The 23,734-nt window shown below is 38.0% G+C and overlaps 1 protein-coding gene across 3 annotated transcripts in view; it reads right to left on the bottom strand.

Moving 5' to 3' along the window:
• The window catches only part of ITGBL1 (integrin subunit beta like 1), a 256,601-nt gene extending 232,867 nt beyond the window's left edge, over positions 1-23,734 (bottom strand). For all 3 annotated transcript variants that reach the window (XM_032246380.1, XM_032246379.1, XM_032246381.1), the window contains exons 1-2: positions 23,229-23,734; positions 22,063-22,280 (exon numbers count right to left, since the gene is read on the bottom strand). In XM_032246380.1, coding sequence (XP_032102271.1) covers positions 22,063-22,280; positions 23,229-23,326 — 316 coding nt within the window. In that variant the 5' untranslated portion in view covers positions 23,327-23,734. The remainder of the gene's footprint in view (positions 1-22,062; positions 22,281-23,228) is intronic.

Here is a 23,734-nt window from a genome sequence, read left to right as displayed (position 1 = left end):
GCCATTCTTATAGGAGTAAGGTAGTATTTCATTGTGGGTTTAGATTGCATTTCCCTCATGATTAGTGATTTTGAGCATTTTTTCATATGTTTGTTGGCTGTTTGTAAATCTTCTTTTGAGAATTGTCTATTCATGTCCTTTTCCCACTTTTGGATGCAACCTTCTCTTTAAAAGAGATGTGAATAAAAGAAAAATGCACCATATATATTTACCCATGTAATTACCATTTCTAGTTCTTTACATGACTTTGTGTAGATTCATCATTCTACTTGGTATGATTTTCCTTGTGCCTGCATAACTTCCTCTAGCATTTCTTCTAGCTGATATCGACCAGGGATGATTTTTGTTTGTAAGCCTGCAAAAAGTCTTAATTTCACATTTGTTTTTGAAGAAAACATTTTGCTGAATTCAGACTTCTAAGTTTACATTATTTTCTTCAGTCCTTTAAAGATGTTGTTTTACCGTCTTTGAAATAAGAGAAATCTGCTATCATCCTTATTTTTCTTCCTCTGCATGCAATATACAGTTTTTTCTCAAGATGCTTTTTAATATTGTCTCCCTAGTAATGGTTTTTAGAAAATTTAATTATGGCATGCCTCAATGTAGTGTCTTCAGATTTCTTTGTTCATAGTTCAAGTTTATTGAGTTTCTTATGCTTGTAGGTATACAATGTTCATCAAATTTGAAATATTTTTATTATTATTTCTTCAAATATTTTGCCTGTTCCTGTTCTTCACAAACTTAATTATATATCTATTAGATCATTTAAAATTGTTTCACAGCTAACTGATGCTCTATTCATTTTTAAAACCTATTTTCAGAATAGTCCTGGGAGATGATTACACTAAAAACTCAGACTTCCCTACTGTAAAACATATTCATGTAGCAAAACTGCACTTGTAATCCTAAAATTTATACAAATAAAACATATTTTTCTGTTTTAATTGAGATAGCTTCTAATGCTTTGTCTTCAAATTCACAATTTTTTTCTGTGATGTGAATCTTCTATTAATCCCATATAGAATTTTTTCATATCACATATTATGGTTTTCATATCTAGATATTCAACTTGGGTCAATTGACAATGTTGGAATAGAAAAAATGACTGAGAATTCTTTTTTTTTTTCTTTTTTGGAATATATCAAACTAAAATTTTATTATAATTTCTACTAGTAATTTATGAAAGGGACTTTGGGAAAGATTTTTGAGGCTTAATGACTAATAGGAATTTTACAGTTACAGTGTTTTCTTTGTTACTATTTGATTTGTTAGAAAGGTGGCACATTTAACAAATCAACTGTTACTTTTACCTTGTGTATTTCCATTAGAAAACCATGACTTTTTAGATAGAAACACTATACATAATCATTGATAGAATAAATAAACCTAAGTCCATGGAAGAAAATATTTGCAACCAGATATCGTTATCATTCAGCTCTAGGTATTTTATAATTCCCTTTTTGTTTTTCTAGGGCATTAGATAAGTAAATTTTTTATGCTGATGGGTTTTTACCTATCCCTTTTAACCACAAAAATAAAAATGAAACTTAGAAAAATAGTGGGGAAAAATTAGCTAAAATATTACTTCTGGAAGTTTAATTTTTTTTTTTTTTTGGTATTTGCAAAGGTATCTACAATAAGCAACACATAACTAGTTAGACAAAAAGCAGGGGAGAAAATATGCCATCTACAAAAATAAGTGAGGACTGATGAAGAAAAATCATGATGGAGTTCCACAGTACCTAAACTTTGAAGTACTGTTTTTCCCATTCAGGAATATCTGCCATATCTGAGGTCCTCCTGTGTGAACAGAGGATTTCTGATTAAGGCTAGGCTTCCTATTAAAAAGTTAATTGATACTTTAATTATCTTAATGAAGACAAAGCCTTTAATTATCCTCTAACTATCTGAGCTATTTAAGCCATTCCACTTAAAGAAATATGTGATAACAATTAGATTAGATTTCAAAAATATGTGATAATAAAATGAGGATAATTCTTATATTAAGAAGAAATGAAGTTGAATTTTAGAAGTAAAAGCATATTCAAATAAATTTTATTTTACAAGCATCAAGCCTATATTCCACACTAGCCCAAATAACCCAGTATTAACAGTGTAATCAGGATTATGAAACTAAAATTGGCCTCTAGGTAATAGGACAATGAAAAACGGGACTATACATTTTCTGTGCAGGTGAACATTTTTCTCCTTCAGTCAAGTGATTGACTTCTAGAGTATCTCTGAATTATTTTTTCATTAATAACTTCAGTTAAATAAATTTTGGCCTGAGGTTGTCTTCTGAAACAACTGAGTCTTTGCTGTTTGTGACACATTTTCTACATTTTCTTGTCCTTCTTGTGGCAAAGCCCCCATACTAAATTAATTGCAATCTTGGAGGTAGATAATACAACTAGGCTAAGACAACTGGAACATCCCACTTACTCAGCATTGTGATTGGCTGAGGGATAGAGATACTGCCTGAGTCAGGCTACCCAGGGACATCAAGACTAAATTCCAGGTGAGATAATTTCACTGTCCACTGGACAGGATACTGTGATGATACGTATCTAATGTTGACATTTGCCACTATGTGAATCCTGGAAGTGGGGCTATCCCAGTGCCTAGCAGAGTCCACATTTAGATCTTGGTGGAATTCTTTGAACTCTAAGTTGATTTGCACCCAAGGATAGATCTAGCCTTACACCACTGTTTCTTAAACTTGACTATGGAAGCATCAGATGCTGGAGGGCTTGTTAATGCACACGTTGTCGAGCCCACAGCCAGAATCTCTGATGTGGTGAGTATGAAACTGAGAATTGACATCCTTAACAAGTCCCTAGTTGATGCACGTGCTGCTGATACAAGAATGACATTTTGGAAATCACTGTACTAAGTCCTTCAATTAAGTGGTCCAGTGAATTGTAATTTTTTTCCTTACACACACCTGGGTTGAGTCTTATATGGACTCCAAAAAAACGTATTCTACCTGATACACCTATGAGAATTTGAAAAACATCTGCCTCCAAAATTACCCTAAATTACTTTATTTAGTGCCGATATATGGAAAGTATATGAGGAAATTATTATACAGCATAACATAAACTTCATGGTATATTTAGGGTGTTTTCCATTTCATACTATGCTACAATTAAATTTCATTCCATCTTGTAATCAAATGTTGTAGCTACATAAGCAAACTAATACTTAGGTTTCTTTTCATTATACAAGAGAGTAAGTTTCTGATATTTTTCATGAGGAATTGTATTATTCACAAATTTAAATGGAAACTATTTTTACAAATAAATATAATTAACAATGCAGATAGGTATCATTTTACTTCAGATAGAGGGGAAAAAACCCTATACACAGTGTCACAGCCAGTGTTTTTAACATGCAATCTATAATTTTATTTCTCATTCATCTTTCTCAACCTTAATGAGAAATGGCTAATCCACATCTAAAGGGTCAAAGTGCCCTAGACAGACACCCACAAGTAAAAATACTAATTTAAATAACTAGAAAAATATCTAGATGCAGTATGTTAAAGAAAAGGTGTCTCCCTCAAGAGTCAAATTTTTCAAGTCTTCCAGTACATGCTCATTATGTAATAAACTGGCAATCTTTGAGGGTTGATGTATTCCTTGGCCCCTACTTTCTACCTTCAGATTGTCATTTCATGAACAACTTCCCCTCATTCTTTGCCTCCCAAATGTTGCCTTCTCAATTTCCCCTTTCTAATCCCACCATATTCCCCTTGACTCTCCCAGGCATGATAAATGTTTGGGGTGATGGATATGCTAATCACTTTGATTTGATCACGATATATTGTATATACATATTGAAATATCACTTTGTATACCATGAATATGTGTAATATTAATTTCAACTAAAAAATACATGGGTAAAAATAAAAATATATACCAATCAAAATGAAAAAGAGACTAACTCCTGTTAGGAGTGGAGAGAGAGAGATATATAAGTGAATTTTTTTAAACGTCACCAAGAATGAGCAACAGGTATAAGTACTTAGCATCCGAGCATGGTGAGAGTGGGGTGTTCCTCCAGATATTCAGAGTTTTGACCTGAGATTCAAACCAAAAAGACATGCAGATATGTATCTCTGGGATGGGGTGGGAGGAGGAGGGGTTGCAGAACTTGCAATATTTGAGAGCCAGAATGTCCATAACAGCTTACATTTACTAAATTGCAGCCCTGTGTCCCCCTCCCGATCCAGTCTCCTATTCCTGCCAGTTCTCAATCTGCCTAGCATCATTCTTTCCCTTTTCTTCTTACAGCCACCCACAGAATTTTAGAATATTAGTTTAACCAGTAGCTATTAAAATAAATAGTTTTCTCCTTGTTCTCTCCATTTGAAGGCTTTTATCTTTTTCCCATTTATCCCAAGAGTGTTGTCCCAGAAACTCCTTTCTAGAAAAGCCAATTCTCTGCTCACATTGCCTGCCAAGGGCATTCACAGTGTCTCTCTCTCTCATTCATACACACACACACACACACACACACACACACACACACATATATACATATATATATATCTTCCATACATTGATATACATATAAGATATATATATAATCTTTTGGCATCAAAAGGCTCCCTATGAGCTGCTTCTACTGATCTCTGAAGGTTTCTTTCCAACAGCATCTTTAAAAGAATCCACTGGTCTAGGCAAGCAAAATGTCCATGATGTCCTACCTTAAAATTTTCTTGTTTGGCTGCAATGCAACCTATTAGTCAACATCATGATCATTTTCAAAACAAGCCCAACTCCTCACATATAAAGCACTTTGTACTTCTCTAATACTGCATTATGCTATATCATAAACCTACTACTAAGTTTCTCAAGGACAGCAACCATATAATTTTTTACTCTGAATTTATTTTTTTATTCTCTTTATGGGTACATGGTAGATGTATATATTTACAGGGTGTGAGATATTTGCATACAAGCATAGAATGTGTAATAATCACATCAGGGTAAATGGGGTATTTACCTCCTCAAGCATTCATCATTTCTTTGTGTCACAAACATTTCAATTGCATTGTTTTAGTTATTTCTAAATGTACAGTAAATTATTTTTGACCATAGTCACCCTACCTTCATCTAGTATTTGTGTTCTCGAATGGAAAAAATAGCATCATTGTGCTAACACATGCCAGATCTTATTCACTGTATCTAACAATATTTTTGTACCCCTTACCCATTACTCCCAGCCCTCTGCCATTCACTGCCCTTCTCAGCCCCTGGTAACCATCATTCTATTCTCTATATCCACTAGTTCAATCGTGTTAATTTTTAGCCCCCATAACTTAGTGAGAACATGCAAAGTCTGTCTTCCTGTGCCTGGCTTACTCACTTAAAACAATGTCCTTTAGTTCCATCCATGTTGTTTCAAATGACAAGATCTCATTCATTCTTATGGCTGAATAGTACTCCGCTGTGTATAGATACCACATTTTCTTTAACCATTCATCTATTTATGCCACGTAGGTTGCTTCCAAGTGTTCATAATAGTGAATAGTGCTTCAATACACATGGGAGTTCAGATATCTCTTCCAAACACTGATTTCTTTTCTTTTGGGTATATACCCAGCAGTGGGATTGCTGGATCATATGGTAGCTCTATTTTTAGTTTTTTGAGGAACTTTCAAATTGCTCTTCATAGTGGCTATGCTAATTTTCATTCCCACCAACACTGTGTGAGGGTTTCCTTTTCTCTAACTCTCATACATTGTTGGTGAAAATGTTATTGCCTGTCTTTTGGATAAAAGCCACTTTAACTGGGGTGAGATGATAGCTCATTGTAATTTTGATTTGCATTTCTCTGATGATCAGTGATGTTAGAGCACCTTTTCATATCCCTGTTCGCTATTTGTATGTCTTCAAACATATCTATTCCAGATCTTTGGCCCATTTTGATTGAATTATTAGATTTTTCTCCTGTTGAGTTGTGTGAGCTTCTTATATATTCTGGATATTAATCCCCTGTCAGATTAATAGTTAGCAAATATTTTCTCCTATTCTGTGGGTTCTCTTCACTTTGTTGATGGTTGCCTTTGCTGTGCAGAAGCTTTTTCACTTGATGTGATCCTATTTCATTTTTGCTTTTGTTGCCTGTGCTTGTGGGTATTACTCAAGAAATCTGTACCCAGATCAATGTTCTGGAGAATTTCCTCAACTGTTTCTGTTAGTAGTTTCCTAGTTTGACGTCTTAGATTTAAGTCTTTAATACATTCAGAAGTTAATATATTAGAGAGTTCATATCAATCTCATAAAAATGAATTCCCCAAATATAGACCTAATGTCTTATGATGTCAATATAATTTACTATGTAATTGATTAATATGGTTATACTTAAAATATAAATAAAATGTATTTATTTCCAAATTAATTTAAATGTCAGATATTTACAATCATGTCAATAAATTAATTTCACTGAATATTTGAATATCGACACTAAATCCTACTGATGGTATTATTGCTCTCAGCTCCTCCTTCCCTCCCACCATGCCACCATCAGAGCAGAGATATCTGGCTTGGCCCTGTGGCTCCTTTTGCCCAATGATATTTGGATATATAGGGCAGGTTATTGTTCCAAGTCAAAGCTTCAAGAGACCTCAAGTATTTCATCTCACTTTCTAGTGTTCCTGTGATCCACAATAACAAAAAATAGCCTGGGTGGCATAAGAATAACGTGCAGCAGAATGCAGCCAGCCTTCAGCCTGGAGGCCAGTCTTGCCTAGCTGAGTTGTAGCTCATCTGCACATGCAAAAGTGAGAAATACACACACACACACACACACACACACACACACACACACACACGTGTTGCCTTTTCGTAAGCCATTAAACGTTGTGGTGGTCTGTAATGAAGCATTCTTGCAGCAATAACAACAAAGACCTAAGAGAAAATCTTACAGAAAATAAGATACTATTCTTGCCCTTGAGGAGTATATAATATAATCAGAGTGACATGGGAATGGCCTGATAATATTGATAACAAAAGAGAAGCTGCTGTTGAGCACTTACTAGCTGCCAGGAAGTTTTCTGAATAATAACACTATGATATGAGGAAACAGAGGCACGAGGAAATCAACTAATTCCCAAAATCAACAGTTCATAATAGGCAAAGCCAATTTTGGAACCCGTACAGTCTTTAGCCTTCAATCTCCTCACTGTTGTGCCTCTCATACTTTCACATATGAAAATGACATTTAATTATTGTGGATTAATACTGCATGTGATAATTCAAAATTGCAGAAAAGAGATTTAATCCTTCTTGGGGCATCTGTTAGCCAGTGTCACTGAGCTAACTGATATAACTTAATATCAAAATGATTGATTGCATAGTTTTGATGTCAGACAACATGTGATCTTAAACATTTAACGTAATCTTTTACAGGCTCAGGCTTTCATCTTTACAATGGTCAGATGACTTATTCTGCTATTGCTTTATTGACAGAATTTAACACCACACAAGAAGCATATAGCGATTCTAAATACATGTTAGCTCTATTATCATTACCTTATTTCAAATTCATAATAAGCATATAGAATGCATTATAATTAAATAGATTTTTAAGGACACCCCATAGAATGTTGTCCTACTAGAAAAGGAATTTGTTTTCCAGACTATTGCTATTCTCTTCTGAACAACCCCCCAACCCTCCCCAACAAATGTCATTCATTAGTTGTTCTTCAAAATCCTGGCTCTCTTGCTAGGTTGCCTTGTTGACTTTCATATAAAGGGCAGCAGTGACTATTATGGTTTTTGATAACTACACACCCAGAAGGTAAATGTTGAGATGCACCCAAATATCATTATTTCATTGAACTTTAACAGACTGTGTGCAGATAGTTGAGGAATTAAAGACAAATACCAAGTCTACTTTATAAAAGACTAATGCCTATATTATAATACCTTTCAAATATTGGACATGCATTAAATAATTACTTAGGGATATGATAGTTCTTAAATCCGAAAGGAAAGCAGAACTTCCAAGGTTACTAAGGTAACAGAATATTTCGCTTTAGCAGTCAACTGTAAGAAAACAAAATCTTTCCACCCTTTTAGCAAATCTGCAGTCTCTGGATTCAGTTGCTGTTGACTTCTGACAGCTGAAATCTCACAGCTAATGAGGCTAGGTCTGATCATGAGATTTCCCTGTTCTCTAGACATCCTTTTGGAGATGTTTAATAAGTGCCTTTTGAATTTAATTTAACTGAGGCTCAGAGAAGTTACATGATTTGTGCAAGATCACACAGTCATCAACAACAGTGAAGAAAGATCGAACAACTTTTGTTTTTTAATTCCAATTCCCAAGCAGGTTTCAGAGCATTCTGCCTCTGCATTTTCATCCTACCCAAACTTGCCTGCTTAGTTTTCCCAAGGAAAAGATTGTTGCATTCAGTAAAGACTATATCTTTTAATAAAAGATCAGCACTTTGCCACTCATAGGTCTGAAAATTCAGTATCTGGTGTATTAACAGGGATATTTGAAATACAGAAAGACTAGAATATCCAGAATCCCAGGCAGGCAGGACATCCCCATGTCCTTCATATTATGACCCAAGGTTCACTCATTCATTTCCAAGGTGCAATGTAAACTTACATGATGATCCAATCAAAATGGTTCCGTTTTCTCTAAACACCTTTCCTTTCTCTCTTTGCAGTGTTGTTGGTTCACATTGCTTTGATCTCAAAAAGGATACACATATATTAAAAGCTGCACGCATTTAAATTTTTGGAGTTCACTTTATAAAATTTAATTTTATAAGAACAAAAGAGAATCTCTGGTGTGACTTATTCATAGTAGCCAAAAGATGTAATACACAAAATAATTTAAGGTAACGTCCATGAAAATAACAAATATGTAGACTCAACTCTCCTACCTACATTTTCTTTCACTTCTATAGACAAGAAAAATTACAGGTTATGAAGGAGTTTCTTCAAATGCTGACTCAGGAGGATCCTTCTTATTTGGATATAGTTGATGCTAAATGTAATCTCTCTAAAAACTTCAACTACAGCTGAGAAAATGCTCCTTCTCAGTACAACAAATAATTTTGTCCCAATGATTTCTGTTATTTCAACTTTTTTTAAACATTAAATACATAAGGAGTTCTTTTGCCCAGTACTTTCTTATGATTTGAGCAGTTACATGCACTCTCTAACATAAGACAAAGATAAGAATCAAAATCTACTTTTCCAAGAAAAAACTCAAAAAAGTTACATTTTTAAATGTAAATAAAGTTTCTGAAAATTATGTTTTTATTTCAGTACTCGAAACTTCATAAAGAAATTATCCCCACATATGTGGTTTTGGATGATTTTATTATAATGCTGAAGAAAATTGGTTTGGGGTGGGAGGAATGTCTCCTCAGGCTTACTTAGCATGGCAGTTGGTGAATAATTGTTTTGACTACCTCTTAAAAGTTATAAAAATTGAATGAATTCATATATATGAAAATATTTTTAGTATAGCATTCTCAAATATAAGTAGATGCTTCTTTTATTTGTATTACTAATATAGCATTGATTTCAAGGCTTAAAATTATCCAAGCAGGCAACTGAGAGAAGTCTCTCTCCAGTACATAGTTAACAAATCAAATATTTTCTTTCTTGAAACAAATGAATTATTTCCATATCAAGACAGCTCTTAGAGCTTACATAACTAATGATGTTGTCCAGGAAAGGAAAGAAAATAGTCTATAACTTGTCTTTTGTATTTTGGATAGGAAACTATGGCCAAGTCACTTTGTTTATAAAAATAACTAGTTTTGTCTAACGATTTTGCACAGCAGAAAATGATAGCTTTGAAGGAGCAGTAATTAACAATTAGGAAATGCATTTACCACATTTCCATTTTCTGATTTTGGCTTCTTACTCTCCCCCACATTGACTAAGTCATGAATTTACAGTTAATACCTTGCCATAAGAGAAGTTTTTAAGCAGTGCCAAAACTCATTGACCTCTTTAAAAAAAAAAAAAAAAAATTTTTTTTTTTAGCCTGCCTTTTCCTAGGAAGTTTCCAGATAAAATAACAGGACAGGAAACTAGAGTGGGTAAGTATTCACTTAGAATAATTACATATTTGAACTAGTGACTATGTACAAACAATTACAATGATAGGACTGTTGGTACAGGGACGGATTTTATCTTATAACCTAAGGGTGGGGCCATACAAGGTCAAGTCAGTAAGCACCCTTATAAAGTCTTATTTTTCTTTTCCCTTTATAAAGCCCTCATTCTTCTACCCAGCCTTAAGTAAGATGATTTAGAGTAGACCGAAGAATGACTTCTATTACAAAATATAGTTTCCTATTTGCCAGGAAATGTGATTCTTGGAAACACAAAGCACTCCTTTTCCAAAGAAAATGAGATTTGTAACCTCGGTGTGGCTCTCTATCTTTATCAATTTAGAAGTTAATAGAAACTACCTTGAGAATTTACTCACATAGATCCCAAAAATGCCCTGGTAAATTCCCCTGATACTTTCAGTCTAGCAGTACTAGACTTTTCCACCTTCTTAGACGTGACTCTTGCCTTTAAGTCTCAGACCAGGTTTGGAAGCTAAATTTCCCAAAGGACAAAGGTTTCAATATCCCCATCCCACTAATGTGACGTTTCCCTTTGCCAAGTTCAGCTAGTAGACCGGCTGCTATGATGCAAATATTGAACCATATGTAGAAACCTAATGCCCAATAGGACAGTATTAAGAAGGTGGGCCTATAGGAGGTGATTAGGTCATGAGCACTCCACTCTCATGTGTGGGATTAGTGCCCTTACAGAAGAGGCTTGGGGGAGCCTGTTTATTCTTACCAACATGTGAGGACACAGGAGCTATCCTGGAAGCCGAAATGAGCCCTCACCATACATTGAATCTGCTGGCACCTTGATTCTAGACTTCCCAGCCTCCAGAACTGTGAGCATTAAATTTCTGCTGTTTCTAAATTACTCAGTCTAGGGTATTTTATTAGAGCAGCCTGAATGGACTTAACCATCTACTCTGCAACAAATTCTAAAGGAAGCCCTTCAAGTTGACATAAAAGGACACTAGACAGTAATTCAAAACCACACAAAGCAGAATTCCAGGAAAGATGGATCTGTACTGTTTACTCAGAACTGTGCTAAATATCTTTTTTTGTGCTAAATGTTTTTTTTTTTAATTTCCAGAAAAACATGTGAGATAGTGCCAGTATTCAGAGTATTCAACACATTTGTGAACATCAGAAACACATGAAATCATGAACAATGTGTTTGGAATAGATTGTATTAAATGATGGTGATATTAAGATATAACCAGAGTTGGGAGCATACATCATGAGGAAGAGGAAAGAGGATCAGCATGCCATTAAAGGGGAATCGGATTCTAGAATGTCTTAATGGCCGGGTAGATTGGAAGTTAAAGTTCAGATTTGATACTTATAGTATATACCCTCAGTCTGTGTTCCCGAAGCGAATCAAAGCAGGGGTACAGAATAAGTGGCCAGTATAAACTGTTAGAATGATCTTTGAAGGGAATTTGTAAAAGCACAGATACTTGACAAAATGTCACTTATGACGATTCACCAAGTGGTAGTATACAGGAGAGACAGAAGGAAGACAGCCTGAAGCTTGAAGTGTGATAAGAACGTAACAATTGTTAATATTCCTTGTCAAGGGAAATGAAGGCTAAGCTAAGGCACTAGCAAAAGAACTAAGTTCTGCAGAAAACTAAGTAAAAACGTTAGCAATATTGGCAGAATATGAGAGCAAATGAAAAGAATGAGTCAAAGCTGGCCATGGTTTACTTGGATGACTAAGAGAATACCCTCCCCTCCAAGTTTTCTTGGCCTTTCTGACTCCACGTTTCATTTTGGTTTGCTTGTCAACTGTTTGTCAGTAACATCACTACCTCTGCTCTTAGGTATGAGTGTCTTCCTCCTCTGCTCTCTACATGGGTGCCGCCATTCTCAGTTATGAACCTGTTCAGATGCCTTTACCTAAATATTTATTCCAAGCCATCGTGGTAATTTAAATAAGCTAAATCTCATTTATTCACTGAGCACATATTTACCGAGCCCCTACAAAGTATAAATTATTCATTGCAGGGTTCCTCAACCTCATACTTTCCCTTTGAAAAAGTCAGAAGCATTATACCAAATATAAATGGGCGACTGAGGCTTAGGTGGATATTTTTGTTATTTGCCAAGATCACATAGTAGATAAGTGGAAAAGTGTATAATAGGGCCTGTTTCTCCTGTCTCCTAATCCAGTTATCTTTCCATTAATGCAAGCTGCTGCTTAAGGTAGAGGGTCTTAAATCCAGACAGGCCTAAAGCTGATTTATTCACTGTTTTATTTATTGCCTTTCTTCTTCCTGCTGAGATGTGACTACAAGGTTCAGAGTAATTTAGCAAAGAATAACGTATGTGTTGATAGAAAGCAGAATTTATTATTAGAAGCAAAATAACATGAGAAGCTATTATTGCCTCTGAGATGCAGAAAATTTATCATTAGTTTTATATTTTTAAGCCTATGTCTTTCAGAGGACGGTTATAAGAGAATCCTGAGTTATTTTTGTCCTCCAACCCTAGACTCAAGGATTTCCAATGAAACCTAATTTTGGTGACATTTTCAAATTCTCCCCAAAAATATATATAGCATTAAAATATATTGGTGATAAGAATGGCACTACTATTTATTTTGAAAAAAAAAAAAAAAAGAAACATCTCTTTTCCATCTTTGCACAGTTTTAGTATAACAATAAGAGGACCATTTACCAAATATTAACTGTAATTCAAATATGACTTGAATAGCCTAAAAGCGTTTAATAAATTCCATAGTGAAAAACAATCCAATTACGAATCACCCAAATGAGATCTCATTATTTTCATAGTATTCATTAAACAGAGAAAGACAACAGAAGTATTCCACAATGAGATACATGTGATAGCAATCCCAAGCAACCTTTATATCAACAGTGTCAGCATTACAGAAATCCGAAAGTGGGCTTGACTCCCATCTGCTAGTAGTCTACCAGAAAAGGGCTTATGCATGTATGTCTCTGTGTATAACATTTACACTCACACACACGTATCCAAACACATATATGTATGTGTGTGCATATACTTATTCACATATATATGGTATATGTGTATAAAATTAGAGTATCAAATATGTGTGTATACATATGTGTGTATTTTTGTGTACATATATTATTTATGCTTGTATAGGCAATCAAAAATATATATATACCAAATATAAATGGGTAAAATATATATTTTTATTGCCTATACAAGCATGAATAATATGAGGATGCATGCATCCTCCTTGGGTCTTCTCATTTATGTACACATATACATACATATACATATACTCATTACATATACATATATATATTACACATATACATAAACCAGATTATAAAATACACAAACACACACACACACACACACACACACACACACACACACACATGTATCATGCATCTATGTCTGTATCCTTAATATCTGAGGACATCAACACTTGGGGTACCTGCCAAGACTTTAGAAGTCAAGAATTGCAGCACTGTTTACAGTAGCAAAGACCTGGAACCAACCCAAATGCCCATCGATGATAGACTGGATAGGGAAAATGTGGCACATATACACCATGGAATATTATGCAGCCATCAAAAACGATGAGTTTGTGTCCTTTGTAGGGACATGGATGAACCTGGAAACCATCATTCTCAGCAAACTGACAGAAGAGCAGAAGATCAAACACCACATGTTCTCACTCATAGGCGGGTGTTGAACAATGAGAACACATGGACACGGAGGGGAGCACTACACACTGGGGTCAGTTGGGGGGAAATAGGGGAGAGACAGTGGGGGGTGGGAAGCTGGGGAGAGATAGCAAGGGGAGAAATGCCAGATGTAGGTGATGGGGAGGAAGGCAGCAAATCACACTGCCACGTGTGTTCCTATGCAACAATTTTGCATGTTCTTCACATGTACCCCAAAACCTAAAATGCAATAAAATAAATAAAGGGGGAAAAAAAAAAGAATGGACAAAAAATAAGATGACAGCAAAAAATAACTAAACTCCTTGTGAAAAATCAAATTATTTGAAATGAAATTTTTAAAAAAGAAATGTGATGAGGAGGAGGGGTTCAAACAGGAGGAAGAAGAGAGGCTAAATACGTAACAGAGCATTAGGAGTTTTAAGAACTAGAATGGGCTGGGCGCAGCGCTTATAATCCCAGCACTTTGGAAGGCCAAGGCCATTGGATCACCTGAGGTCAGGAGTTCAAGACCAGCCTGGCCAACATGGTTAAACCCCGTCTCTATTAAAAATACAAAAATTAGCTGGGCATGGTGGCACGCAGCTGTAGTCCCAGCTACTCGGGAGGCTGAGGCAGGAGAATAGCTTGAACCTGAGAGGAGGAGGCTTTGCAGTGAGCCGATATTGAACCACTGCACTCCAGCCTGGGTGATAGAGCAAGGCTTCAGCTCAAAAAAAAAAAAAAAAAAAACCAAAAATAGGATGATCCCTATTCAATCTTCAGTTGTTTGCATTCTTATGATTAAATAACACACAACCCAATGTCTCCAGAACATTCAGTAATGTTTACTACATATTTTTAAAAATCTATGAGTTATTTTTATTTTATTTTTTATTGTGTTACTTTCTGCATTTTTGCAACTGAAGAAGCAGTTTCTGGGATCAACCTATTTGGGATCAACAATTTAGAGGAGATCAAGTAACAGCTTAGAAATAACAGGAATCTCAGACGGGGGACGAGTCAGAAACAGAATTGTACTGACAGAGTAAAGCCCTGGGAGTTTGCAGAGGTCTAAAGGTTTCCAGCAGAGAAAAAGAATGAAAATTCCAGATTCAAGGACTAATTACACAGTTTTGAGGGTAGGATTCTGGAGCATTCCATGAGATCAATTATGATGGTATAAATCAGGGTACAGATTTCAGGGACAGGAGCACAAAAGGCAGGTTCTGAGACAAAGACAGATACAAGACTCAGAAGACTGGAAATGCAGTGATTTGGGGCATGATGCAGTAAGCTCTCAGATTCCTCACGCTGGCCAGGGCTGAGGGCACACCCAGCCCTGGCACTACGGAGCAGGCAAGCTGTGACAGAGTAGTTCAAAGACTACCAGAGTAATTTCAAGACATGAATTTAGTGCTGGAGAAAGATATAACATGGAAAGAAAATTGCTTATTTGAAAATAAATCTCTTAGGATCAGGAATTAAGCTAGGGTAGGAGAGGGGTGTCTGGCATATGTAAGCATAATAGCTCCAGTGGTTTATTAATCACTCACATGTATTTGACACTGTCATTATCCCTATTTGGTACTATTATTGCCCTCTTTTCAACCATAAGGAAACAGAGGTTACAACCTCTTGGATAAACCCCCTGTAGCGCCACAGCAGGCAAGTGACAATGTCAGGCACTGAACTCAGGCAAATCCTGGGCTTTACGTCCCTCTTCATGTTTTAGACAGACACCTAGTGTTCCTTATCCAAAATTATATGCAAAAGGCCAGGTGCCATGGTTCATGTCTATAATCCCAGCACTTTGGCAGACCAAGGCAGGCAAATTACCTGAGGTCAGGAGTTGGCCAACATGGTGAAACCCCATCTCTACTAAAAATACAATAACTAGCCAGGCATGGGGGTGCACGACTGTAGTCCCAGCTAATGAGGAGACTGAGGCAGGAGAATTGCTTGAACCCCGCATATGAAGTTTGCAGTGAGCTGCTACTATCCAGAATCTACAAAGAGCTTAAACAAATTTACAAGAAGGAAAAACAATGCCATCAAAAGTGGGCAAAGGATATGAACTGACACTTTTCAAAAGAAGACATTTATGCAGCCAACAAGCATGAAAAAAAGCTCTTCATCACTGGTCATTAAAGGAATGCAAATCAAAACCACATTGAGATATTATCTCACGCCAGCTAGAATGGCGTTTTTTCTTAGGTTGTTGAATGATTTCCCTCCAAGCCTATTTGTGGATTCACTCAGGATTTTTCTTTCTTAGTCTTTTTCTATTTTCCAACTTCTCTCCCTTTCTTCAATCCTCATCCTGTCTTCCTTGCTCACTCTTTTACCTCTATCTAGCCCACCTTGGATTTACCAGTAATGGATTGCTGGATCAAATGATATCTCTATTTCTAGATCCTTGAGGAATCACCACACTGTCTTCCACAATGGTTGAACTAATTTACATTCCCACCAACAGTGGAAAAGCATTCCTATTTGTCCACATCCTCTCCAGCATCTGTTGTCTCCTGATTTTTAATGATTACCATTAATAATCACACATAATTCCCATACTATTTACTTAATAGTATAAAAGTCAAATATCCTCAAGAAAAAAATTACTAATTTTGACATATTAAAAATGTTTCAATGTATTCTAATTATTTTATATTATTACTGTTTGCGCATAAAAATCAATGTTTATAAGAATGGCTTATGTTCATTTATTTAGCTTTTTAAAACAGGGCCTCCCTCTCTTGCCTAGGTTGGAGTGCAATGGCATGATCATGGCTTACTGTAACGTACGCCTCCTGGTCTCAAGCCATCCCCCTCTCTCAGCCTCCCTAGTAGCTGGGACTACAGGTGTGCACCACACCCAGCTAATTTTTGTATCTTTGGTAGAGACAGAGTTTTACCATGTTGCCCAGGCTGATCTCAAACTCCTGAGCTCAAGCAATCCCACCTATCTCAGCCTCCCAAAGTGCTGGGATTATAGGTGTGAGCCACCACATCCAGCTAAGGATGGCTTATAGTCTGAATAAATGTAGAGGTGTATAAAGGATATGAATATTAAATAAATTTATACATATATATAATATGAATCATGCTCAATGTCACACAGAATATAAGGTTATTCATATCCATAAGGATATTGTAGCAGAATAAGACACTAAATATCAGATAAATTTAAAAACTGGCTTAGGGTTAACAATACAAACAAGTTAACCCATGTTAACAGCTCAGACAAGATTCTCATCCTGCCGCAGATGTGTTGGCCAATGAAATCGGAATCTCCTTCTGCTAGCATTAATTTTTTATTTTCTATCAATTCCAGATAAAAATAAGAGTTCTTCAAAAAGAACTTTAAGTCACGGATTTGCTTATCTGTTCCTTTCTTGAGATTTCTTTATTCCATCAGTTCCATCACATTTCCAATCTCACAGACTTAAGAACCCAGCATGAGTTTTAATTCATTTTACTCATCCTTGGACACTAATTCATATTGATTCTGCTTTTAAATGGACTTTAAAAATAATAATGATTCTGTTCTTATTGCCGCTCCCGTGGAGTTCCTCCCCATTGATTCTCCACTTTAACTTGCCATACCTTTGGGTACCATACAGCAGGCCATCTGTGGGCTCCTCATTGGCAGATTAAAAGTATGTGCAAATAAATAACAGTGTGATACAAAATAACAGCGTAATACAACTAAGATACAGTATAATAACTATTTACATAGCATATATGTTGCATGAGGTATTAGATGTAATCAAGACGTGATTTCAAGTTTACTGGGGGAGGCATATAGGTTACACGCAAATACTATACCATTTTATATCAGAGACGGGAACATCCGTGGTATCTACTGGTCGGGGGAGATTCCCTGGAATCAATCCCCAGCAGATACAGAGGACTGACTGTATTTCTTTCCATGAATCAGAGCATTAAGGATCACTCCCATCTTTGGAACTCTTAATAGCTCTTTTATGCTGTTTAATCAAGAACAAACTCTCCACAATATGATCAACTGTAATTCCCAACGTATCCTTTATTACTTTCCTTACAGCTCTAATAACCAGCCCTGACAACCCTTGTAGCCCTCACTGATCCCCAAACATCCACATGCTTTTCTGCCTCTACATCTTTGCTAAGATTGTCCTTACTCAGAATTCCAACAGTCCACCTTTTGGATTAAAAAGTCTCCCAGTACTTAAGTGCTTATGTCAAATGCTACCTCTTTGTCAAGAACTTTTAACCATAATATATAATCCCTGGCTCAATGGGGCCCTCATAAAAATTTGTACAAATGACACCTTGCATTACATTATAGATGTCTGATATTTCTCTGTTTCTCTACTAATGATAAGCTGCCTTTTATCCCTCATCTTTACACTCCCTTCAACAGGAGAGAGCCTAGAAAATATGCAGTACTTCACAAGTGTTGCTAAATTGAATCCAATGAGCTCTTTCTAAATTACTAAAACCAAAACTCCTTAAGTGACATATTTCAACAGCAATTTTAAAAGATTTCTAAGAAACCAATATATTATTTAAGTATCATTATAGCTGGTCATGGGGTCAACCAGAATCAACTGAAAGTTTCATTCCACGCAATCAAATATTTTGCCGTTCTTAAAGACACATTCTACCAAAATTATTTTACTCCTTAATAGACCATCACATCCACAGGAACACTCACTGGGCTGGATCTTTGTGCTATAAAAGTCTAAGGAAGATGTATGTGCCATGAACCAGTGGACACTGGAAGAAATAGACGTCTGATGGCAGGAGAATAATCACTTTGAACCAGCTCAAACTATGATAAGTATGTTTCTTATGAGTCACAGTATCATAATCCCAATGGACTTAACTTTAAAACGGCATAGTGTATCTAATACAGCTGCTCTGAGTCTGGGCCAAAACAATTATCCTTACTTGACCTTTTGGGCCTTGAATCAATAACAGGCCCAGACTACATGAAGAGAACTAAGTTGCTCTCACTGCATTAAATGCCCGACAAACGTCAGGCAAGCTGTCTATCCATCTATCATCTCCATTCACCCATCCCTCTATCCATACTAGCCCCCCTCTAATGCATCACTGTAATGATATTATGTTATGCATGTATACATTTTAATATGTACTGAGCACTTCATGTCAGACACTAGTCTAAGTATTCTACATATGTTAAACCTTATAATAGTTCTATAAGGTAGGTACAGTTATTCCCATTTTACAGATGAAGAAATCAAGACTCAGAATGTTTAAGTAACTGCCCAAGTTCAAACAGCTATTAAGTAGTAGGACTGGGATTTGAATCCTGGAAATTTTCTCCCAGAGTCCATTCCTTTTTTGAGAAAGCATTTTATTCTTAAGTCTTGCCAGGCTGGACTCACTGCAACCTCCACCTCCCAGGTTCAAGCAATTCTCCTGCCTCGGCCTTTCAATTAGCTGTGATTACAGATGCATGCCACCACCACCAGCTAATTTTTATATTTTTTCGTAGAGATGAGGTTTCACCATGTTGGCCAGGCTACTCTTGAATCCTAACCTCAGGTGATAACCTGCCTCTGCCTTCCAAAGTGCTGGGATTACAGGCATGATCCACCACACCTAGCTTAGAGCCCATATTTTTAATCACTCCATGATACAGTACTATGAGAGAAGGACTTTGTTTTCTTCTTAGAAGTTGGAGAGGTCTCTGAAAGTTACCCTATTTCTGGAAAGGACATACAGGAACCTGTTATAGAAGTAAAGGCACAGGTGCACATAAACATAGGAAACCTGCTAGGTTTCCATATTACAGTTATAAAATTGGAACTATTTCTTAAAAATAAAATTGAGAAGCTAAATTTGAAGCATAGAATACTTCTATGTGAGCTTGCAAGGCAGCCCTATGTGCTACTGGTAGGGATCTCTGCATGGACCCCATAGATGTGGTCAGGGCAATTGCCTGGACAGATTCTGCTCAAGGCCCTCGATGGGCATCAGTCAGCAAGGTGAGAGTGAGAAATGAACTTCATTATTCCATTCAGTCTTAAAGAGAAGCATTTGGTCTTCTACAGAAATGCATACATAACCAAACAAAAGCATGCTTGACTCAGTCCTGTATTTTGTACCAGGAAGGAAGGAATGCAGTGACTAAGATGCTATGAATAAACAACAAATCATTTTCAATGGGAGGGAGAAAAGAACGCTGTCTACCACAGCATTCCTTCTTCATAGTTTCACCAAAAAAAAGCACCAGTCTCGGTTCTTCAACAGGGAAAGTAAACCTGATGGCACTCACAACTTTCAACCAGCGACAGGCTGCATCTTACCTCTAACTCACTAATAAAACAACAGTAGAAAAAGTCCTGGAAAATGTGTTCCAAATTCATGATATTGAAGAAGGCTTGCCAGAGGCCATAAGTCAGAGAAGCCAAGTAACAGCTGAATTTGGAATGAAATATTAGACAATAACTTAGCTTTCATTCTGAAGGGCTACCTTTAATAACACTGCAGCTTGTAGGACTGACAAAGTTAAATAACAAGTTGTGGCAGTCGATATGTTATTTTTACTTAATTAATATATTTCTGAGACGAAGTCTCACTCTGTCTCCCAGGCTGGAGTGCAGTGGCTTGATCTCACCTCACTGCAACCTCCAAAGTATGACAATTCGTAACTTAATTGGCGCTAATGTGAAGGGAAGTGTGTCCCCACCCTTCACTCTTCTAAGGAGTGGCAGGAATCACAGAAGAGAAATTCCAACCTCCCTAGGGAGGAGACAACGCCGCACCCTTACCTGCAATGTGCTCCCATCGTAGGTCTTGCACATCCACTTGTGGCACTCGCACAGGGGCCCGAAGAGCTCCCAGGTTCAAATAATTTTTTTGCCCCACCCTCCCAATTAGCTGGGATTACAGGCGTCTGTTACCATGCCTGGCTAATTTTTTCATTTTTAGTAGAGACAGCGTTTCACCATGTTGGTATGGCTGGTCTTGTACTCCTGACCTCAAGTGATTCGCCTGCCTCGGCCTCCCAAAGTGTTGGGATTATAGGCATGAGCCACCCCGCCTGGCATTTAGTATTTTTAAATGGTTGATCTGCAGCCTTCACAGGGAAAACAAATCAAGTAGATGCACCTGCGCCCTTCCAAATTCCTTCTCTATTTTTTGCATTGCCAAGCAGCCCAGGTTCCAAGAAAAAAATATTTTGCTATAAACTAATTCTTGATCTTTCTATGTTAGTGATGGTCATCTTATTAGTCTTAGCTACATTGAGGGTAAAATAAGTGGCTAGTTTTTCCTGCAAATTTGCCAAGCCCTGGCTGGAATGCATTGTGTTGTGCTTCCACAAATGGAGTTCTGTGTCACTCACAAGGTACTAATTGAAGCTGTTGGCCTTAAGTAAAATGACACATTTGTCTGAAACAGGTAAAGAGGTGAAGGGTGTTCTCTGGGAAGGAATTTTTTGACCCTTTCCAATATCAGAACCTGAATCGCTCCTTAAAAATGTGCAAGGAAAATGAATGTCTTTTCACTCCACCCTTACAAAATACCAAGTTTCACTGCAACTCAAAAATCCAAGCAGCTAAAACACTACAAGAACAGTCTAAGTAAATACGTGCCTCTTTATTTTTTCCTTGTTGCAGTTTACTGATATGCATTCTTGCCTGTAAAGTATCTTCTAATGATGAGAGGGCAGATCAAGCTTCAAAGACAAAACCTGCCTCCCCTGGAATGGAGGAAAATAATACATTCCGCCTCCCAGTTTCCTATGTAAAATAAAATACAGGCCTATGATCCGCAAATATTATGATTAACATTCTTGATAGGGATAGAGCCCAGTAACATAACTCCATTTGTGAGGACGTTGTGGAATTTAGTCTGTGATAAGGAACTTTAGTGGCAAGTGAGATTTCAGAATTAAGCAAATGACGGCCAGGTGCAGTGGCTCAGGCCTGTAATCCCAACACTTTGGGAAGCCAAGGAGGACGGCTTCAGCCCAGGCGTTGGAGACCAGTCTGGGCAACATAGCAAGACCTTATCTTTAAAAAGAATAATAATTACATTACAAATATAATTGTGTGAATGATTTTTTTTAAAGTATTACTTTCATTCAAGTTTGGAGCCTGGGGGATAAAAGTATTGTGATAAATGATGCCGGAATTAGCCAAAGCGTGCCAACTGCGGTGACTTAATTGGTGCTTGTGTGAAGGAAGCAGTGTCCCCACCCTTCACTCTTCTAGCGAGCGGCAGAAATCCCACAGGAGGAGTTGCGACCTCCCGAGGGAGGAGCCAGCGCCGCCCTCTTACCTGCACAGGTGCTCCCGTCGTAGGTCTCGCACACCCACTCGTGGCACTCACACAGGGGCCCGAAGAACATGCCCGGCTCGGTCACGTGGCAGATGCAGACGCCGCAGTCGCAGCGGCCCCGGCCGTGGCACAGCGCGGCCCCCGGCGGCTGCCCAGGTGCGCGGCAGCGGCGCTCGGACTCGGCCCGGGACAGCCTGCAGGCGGCGCCCGGCCAGCTCCTGCGCGGGCGACAAGCAACAGCCAGGCGGGGTCAGACGCGGGCGCCGCCCCCTGCTCCGAGCCCACGTTTCCTCCCCCGCGTTCCTTCCAGGTGGAGACCTACAAGCCCGGGAACCGGAAGCCTGAGGCCCACCCTCCCTGGGGTCCAAGCGCTGCCTGGGAGGGCTGCATTTTCCCAAGCAAACAGGTACCACCCACCTGAGACAAGACCAGGGCCCACATGCGTAAGGGGTGACTGTGCCCCGGTCACAGGTCCTTCTTCCAGGTGACACAGGAGATCTGCCCCGCTCTTGGGTAATTTGTCTCTGAATCTAATTTGCACATTGAGATTAGATAGAAAGTAATCCAAGGTACGGCACTTTGCTGACTTTTCAGTTCTCCTTTAAAAAACCGTCCCCCTGCTATCGACTGGCCAGTGGGCAGTTATAGTATGGAAAAGAAGAGGTGAATCTATAGAAAGAGTTAGATATATTATGATAGCATCGGATGTAATTTGCATTAAGCAGTCTTTAGGACTTTAAAAAGTTTAGTTTCGATATTGTGATGTGCCTCAAAGCTTCTTTCAGAATGTGATACAAAATGTAATACGGACCTCCCGTTGGTGCTGTCAGGAAACAGAGCTCATTCTGCTTTCTAGGTTGTGAGAAGATACAGGTACACACAGAACTACCTTTAACTCATGGCAGAAGTTCCTCCTGATATGTCTTTGCAGAAGAGGAAATGATATTTTTATTCAATGATTGCATTTTCCCAAAGGAAAAGCAAAAGGACAGACATGAGGCAATTCACAGTGTTGATATAAGGAGAGGGAAAGGAGCAGGTTGAAAACAGTTTATCCCGTGTCCGATTTAGTAACAGCTCTTGGCTTAGGGCAGCCATCCTGCAAGCTTGAGCCCTGCCACCTAAGCAGGGCAGGTCTGTCCTGAAGAATAACAAACCAGACTTACCTCAGAGATGGCGAGAAGCTTTGAGGAACAGCTGACAGCCCAGCAAAGAGAAGGGAGGACGCCAGCAGAAAGAAGTTGCTGAAGCCTGGGGGACGCATGCTGCGCTCCTGGGCTGCTGGGGCGAGCTGCACTTCTGCAAGGTGGGGTTCAGCAGGGGAGGCAGCAGGAGGCAGTGGTGCCACCAGCAGATGGCCGGGCAGACGGACCCACGGACACCCAGGCGTGCAGGTCCGGGGCTCCAGCCGGAGTTGCAATTGCAGCGAGGATTTGGGCAGCGGCGCTGCTCTGGGCGGGGTGCTGGTGCCAAACCCCTCAGTGGAGAGTCTAGGCAGGGAGGTAATTAGAAACAGTTGTACAAGCAGATGGTTTATTTTGACCAAAAAAAAAAAAAAAAGTGTCCTGTTCACAGATTTGAGAAAATCGTTTCTTTCTTCAAGTACAGGCCCCAGAAATCTTTGACAAGAGAATATTTGGACTGGCCGATATTAAAGAGACCTTTAAAATAA

This window comes from Sapajus apella, unplaced genomic scaffold, assembly GCF_009761245.1.
Source record: "Sapajus apella isolate SASKATOON/1434 unplaced genomic scaffold, GSC_monkey_1.0 scaffold60, whole genome shotgun sequence".
Lineage (NCBI taxonomy): Eukaryota > Metazoa > Chordata > Mammalia > Primates > Cebidae > Sapajus > Sapajus apella.
The sequence above is the reverse complement of the archived record's forward strand: the minus strand, read 5'-3'. Positions and strand labels throughout refer to the sequence as shown.